The 4,817-nt window shown below is 39.0% G+C and overlaps 1 protein-coding gene across 1 annotated transcript; it reads left to right on the forward strand.

Moving 5' to 3' along the window:
• Positions 1-1,424: 1,424 nt before the first annotated feature.
• Positions 1,425-4,161, forward strand: LOC109543746 (fructose-bisphosphate aldolase; the record flags this gene model as incomplete). Its single annotated transcript, XM_048665577.1, is given in 4 exon segments — positions 1,425-1,701; positions 3,377-3,580; positions 3,642-3,841; positions 3,896-4,161. Coding segments are annotated over 3 exon segments (645 nt in total), but the record flags the coding sequence as incomplete, so codon positions are not given.
• Between the last annotated feature and the right edge of the window lie 656 nt (positions 4,162-4,817).

Genomic DNA, 4,817 nt, shown 5'->3' on the forward strand with positions numbered 1-4,817 from the left:
CTTATTGCGAAATAGGAGCACTATTTATCAATCTGTAATAAAAGACGTGAGGAAATTCTGTCTTGTTTAAAGACAAAAATTTTTGAGGCGAAATATCCAAAAAGAAGTTTGTAAAAAAAACCATTATTTTGTCAGTAACATTGATTTGACTTGGCTGCACTCTGCCCCATAGGAGAACGCATACAAATTCGGAATTCGTGTGTATAAGCTGCGATTTACCTGAGAATGTCGCACTTGAGGTCGCGCGCCTTTTCACTAAAAGCTAATGTCAACAATAACCATTAGCGATATGGAAAACAATTCAATTATGATCATTGCAGATGGAAACTTTATGTGCTTTATGGGACTGGAATTCGCGGTATTCTGCAATTTACATAACTAAGTAAATAACATAACTAAAAAAAAAAAACCAAAAAAAGTGCGCCGGTTTGGTTTTCTTAAAATTATCTAATAAGCTATTTTCCCGGTACTTCGCTATTTTCGGACACATATCGGTAAAACCATATGGGTTTTTTTCACAAATTCGTTTCTACGGCGGCTTAACAGGCCGAAAGCTGCTAGTTGATCTGTAAACCCCAATAAAGCATGAGCGGGACGAGTTCGAGAGGCACTTTTCTGGCCTCAAATTGACACTAGTCGGTCTTTGAGGAGCGTTTTTAACGATTTTTGTATCTTGATTCCTGATCCATTATTGATTAATATGTTTCTGTTGATTGGAAAAAGCACGAGAGAAATTAATTTTATGAAATTATACACTTCATAAATCAGAATAGCTCGATTGGGTTTTTCAGTGCGAGTGTGTTTTAATTGGCGCGTTGCTTAACATTTCCTACCTAACCGAGTCCTACAATTTATAATAAATAATTAGGTCTGGAATCTTCAATAATTTATTACATGTTATTAATCATACCTTCATTGTATATACTTTCCTGACTGTTTCAATTCGAAATCAAATTTATTCCTGGGTATCAGTCATTTATTGTCTATTTATCAATCAAAACACGTTTCGGTGTATTTTTCCACCATCATCAGTTTTTATGTGCAGCAACAACGCTACACATAAAAACTGATGGTGGAAAAATACACCGAAACGTGTTTTGATTGATAAATAGAGACAATAAATGACTGAAACCCAGGAATGAATTTGATCTGGAATTAATCATACCCTTCCATTTATTTATTTTTTTAATTGATAAATTGAAGAATATTGCTGATATAGAAGAACCCTCTTTTATCTGGAGTATGGTGCAATCAGCTGCAATTAATTGACGATTTGGCAAATGATATATTTTGTGTGTCAAAAACAGGCGATATAATGAGAACATTAGATGGCGCCACACTCTATCGCTCATGTATGGTTCGACATTTAGACAGGTGCCGCTGGATGGCAGCACGAGAATTGCAATTTTTCCAGGCTTGTGTAACATGGCGAAATAACCCCTACTCACCTGGTTGCTAGTGGTGAAAATCCCATGACCCACGTACGCTTTTTCAAGAAGCTACGACCTGCCTTCATTGCGCTTGGCAAGACGTTTCAACAGCAAAAGGTGCGGAAAACCTGCTGACGTGTGTCTTTGCCTCGTTAAATTCACTTTGACTGTTTCGTCCTCTAAACGTCCTTTAGAAAAAATCAGTCCGAGCTTCAGAGTGTTCGCATTCAGACCAAATTCGAAATTTGCAGTATTTTGCCGAAGTAAACACGTAAGTTTGTGAAGAATGAATGCAGCGTGAGTTGGATGATCTTTTAAATTAGTCGTCACGAGTTAAAAAGCTTTTTTTCTGAAGTTTCACTCAATTGAAGTCTTCAAAAAAATTCATTGAATTTTTCTATTTAGTCTTAAGAGAGGGCTGATAAATTAATTGAATTTAACTGTTTGGAAAAGTTCACCTTAAAGGAAAAGTGTACTGGGGTTCATAAGCATATTCTCGGCCAAAGAAGATTAATTTTTTATCTTTTTTGGAATGAAATGGTGCAAATTATGCTACAAAGCTCATTTACCTACAAAGTAGCATAAATCGGGAGAGTAACTTTGGAAAGAATCCAAAATTATTTCGTTATATTTTCTGGCTTCACCAGCTAATTTACATACCGATGATACACGCCCACACTTTCCAGCCTGTAACACTTAGAACCAAAGCCACCACTTTACTACTTTCTTGTTCATTTATGTAATTAAAATTTTAAATCAGGTTCATTCCTGGGTTTCAGTCATTTATTGTCTATTTATCAATGAAAATACACCGAAACGTATTTTGATTAATAAATAGAGACAATAAGTGACCGAAACCCAGGAATGAATTTGATTTGGAATTGAAACACAGTCAGGAAAGTATATGCAATTAAAATTTTATTGTATATTCTCAGACCTTTTCGAACCTGAACATGAACATTTTTACATTTTTTACACATTTTTATATACAGGGTGACTCTTTGATGAGTGAATATTTTAACTGATGACATTTTGATCCTCGAAGCAGGACTTTCAGGTTCGTTTTTTTTACCAAAAACATTCCCTTCTTAACCCCCCTAGATCAGGCGGAATGGTTTTTGGTCAAAAGAAAAATCGAACCTGATAGCTGATGCTTCGAGGGCCAAAATCTACCATCAATTAAAATATTTGCACTCTTCAAAGATGCTTAATGTTTACTGGCAACGTTTAAATAACGTTTCAGTAACATTTCGTTGAGACGTGTCTGAAGGCGGACATTTACACAAACAGAGAGTGCAGATAACTGAAACGTTTCGGGATCAAAACATACGTTTCTGAAATAAAAAAATGTTTTGCGGGTGATTACACATAACAACAGCAATTTTGAATAAACAAGTTGTTTTTTTATTATTAAACCTCAATTCGATAAATGTTTATTTGTGCATTGAAAATATGATAACGGGCGTATCACTTTCGACTTATACACTTTCAGTGACTTCCTGCATCATAATGCACTGCAGTCTTGAGGTTTTAGACAAAATTGTAGCTAGATATTCACGGACATGCTGGAAATTGCCGCAATAACATTCACGATTTAAAACTGGAACGATTAGTGTCTTTGATTTATGTGTACGCCACTGAACTAGGTACAATTTGATAAAATATGATAACACTTTAACTGGGATATAAGCACGTTTAGAGGTTGTTCCACCACAGTGAACTTTGATTGCTACTGAAATCCTCATTAATATGTAAGTAAGCAAAATTAGCTGCAGGTCTTGAGCAAGTGAACTTTTACTTTTAGTGACTTTTCCAGTTCCACTCATACCTACTTGGAATTTCTATTGCGCGCCACTCTTGTAGTCTGACGTTGTCCACTCATTAACCACGATCCACTAGATAGTTTCATAGAGCGATCTGCCATTCATTTCCTGGTCTTTTTACAGTTTACCGTACAAATTATCCAGCAAAATGACCACCCAGTGGAACTACCCCGATCCAGCCCTTCAAGATGAACTCCGCAAGATTGCCAACGCCATTGTGGCACCTGGCAAGGGCATTTTAGCTGCAGACGAATCGGTCTCAACGATGGGCAAACGCTTGACCGACATTGGTGTTGAGAATACGGACGAAAATAGGCGCAAATACAGGTAGGCTGCAGCTACTAAGCCCACCTGGGTCATTTGAAGTGTTCAAATGCTCGGTCTACAGACAGCTGCTCTTCACCACCTGCCCAACCATCGGTGACTCTATTTCCGGGGTGATTCTCTTCCATGAGACGCTCTACCAAAAGGCGGACGATGGCACTCCGTTCCCCGAGCTGTTGAAACAACGCGGTATTATTCCCGGAATCAAAGTGGACACCGGAGTTGTGCCATTGTTCGGCAGCAACGACGAATGCACCACTCAAGGTTTGTTTGCTGGATATTTTGTGTAGGGTTGTTAAAAGACGCGTTTTTGTGCAGGTTTGGATGATCTGGCTAAACGTTGCGCCCAGTACAAGAAGGACGGCTGCCACTTCGCCAAGTGGCGTTGCGTCCTCAAGATCAATGAGCACACGCCCTCCCTGCAGGCGCTTATTGAAAACGCAAATGTTTTGGCCCGCTACGCCTCCATTTGCCAGGCCAACAGGATCGTGCCCATCGTTGAGCCCGAGGTTTTGCCTGACGGTACTCACGACTTGGAAAGGGCTCAGAAAGTCACTGAAACCGTCTTGGCTTTCGTGTACAAGGTATTCTTCTTCTTTCTTCTTAGCGTGCCTTATCCGTCGCGGACGTTGGCTATTAACATGGCAATTTTAATTTTATTGACGGCGTTTCGAAATAGCTGTATAGATGTAAGTCCAAACCACTGGCGTAGATTTTGCAGCCATCAGTGTCTTCTCCTTCCTGGTCCTCTTTTACTGTTGATCCTTCCTTGAGCTATTAACTGGAGTAGGCGATATTTTTGATGTCTCATTATGTGTCCGAGGTATTCCAGTTTCCTCTTTTTAACTGTGAGTGTAATTTCTCTCTCTTTCCCAATTCGCTGCAGCACCTCTTTATTGGTTATGTGGTCAATCCACGAGATTCTGAGGATACGGCTGTATATCCACATTTCAAAGGCGTTTAATTTTTTCATTATGGCTTCCGTCGTTGTCTATGCTTCTGCTCCGTAGAGCAGAATTGGGAACACATAGAAAGAAAAACACAACATACACTTGCTTGTGAATACATCCTTCATGTTGTTGAACGATGCTCGAGCTCTTTCAATCCTTGATCGGATCTCGGTCGTACTTGTATGACTCCAAACGTTCGATCGTCTGGTCGTTTAGTGTAATGCGCTCATTGTGTGTCTGATCTTTGCTCACCACCATCCACTTTGTTTTTGATATATTTAGGCTAAGAC

The sequence above is a fragment of the Dendroctonus ponderosae genome, unplaced genomic scaffold (assembly GCF_020466585.1).
Source record: "Dendroctonus ponderosae isolate FM_Combo_2020 unplaced genomic scaffold, Dpon_F_20191213v2 Dpon_F_20191213_4, whole genome shotgun sequence".
Classification (NCBI taxonomy): domain Eukaryota; kingdom Metazoa; phylum Arthropoda; class Insecta; order Coleoptera; family Curculionidae; genus Dendroctonus; species Dendroctonus ponderosae.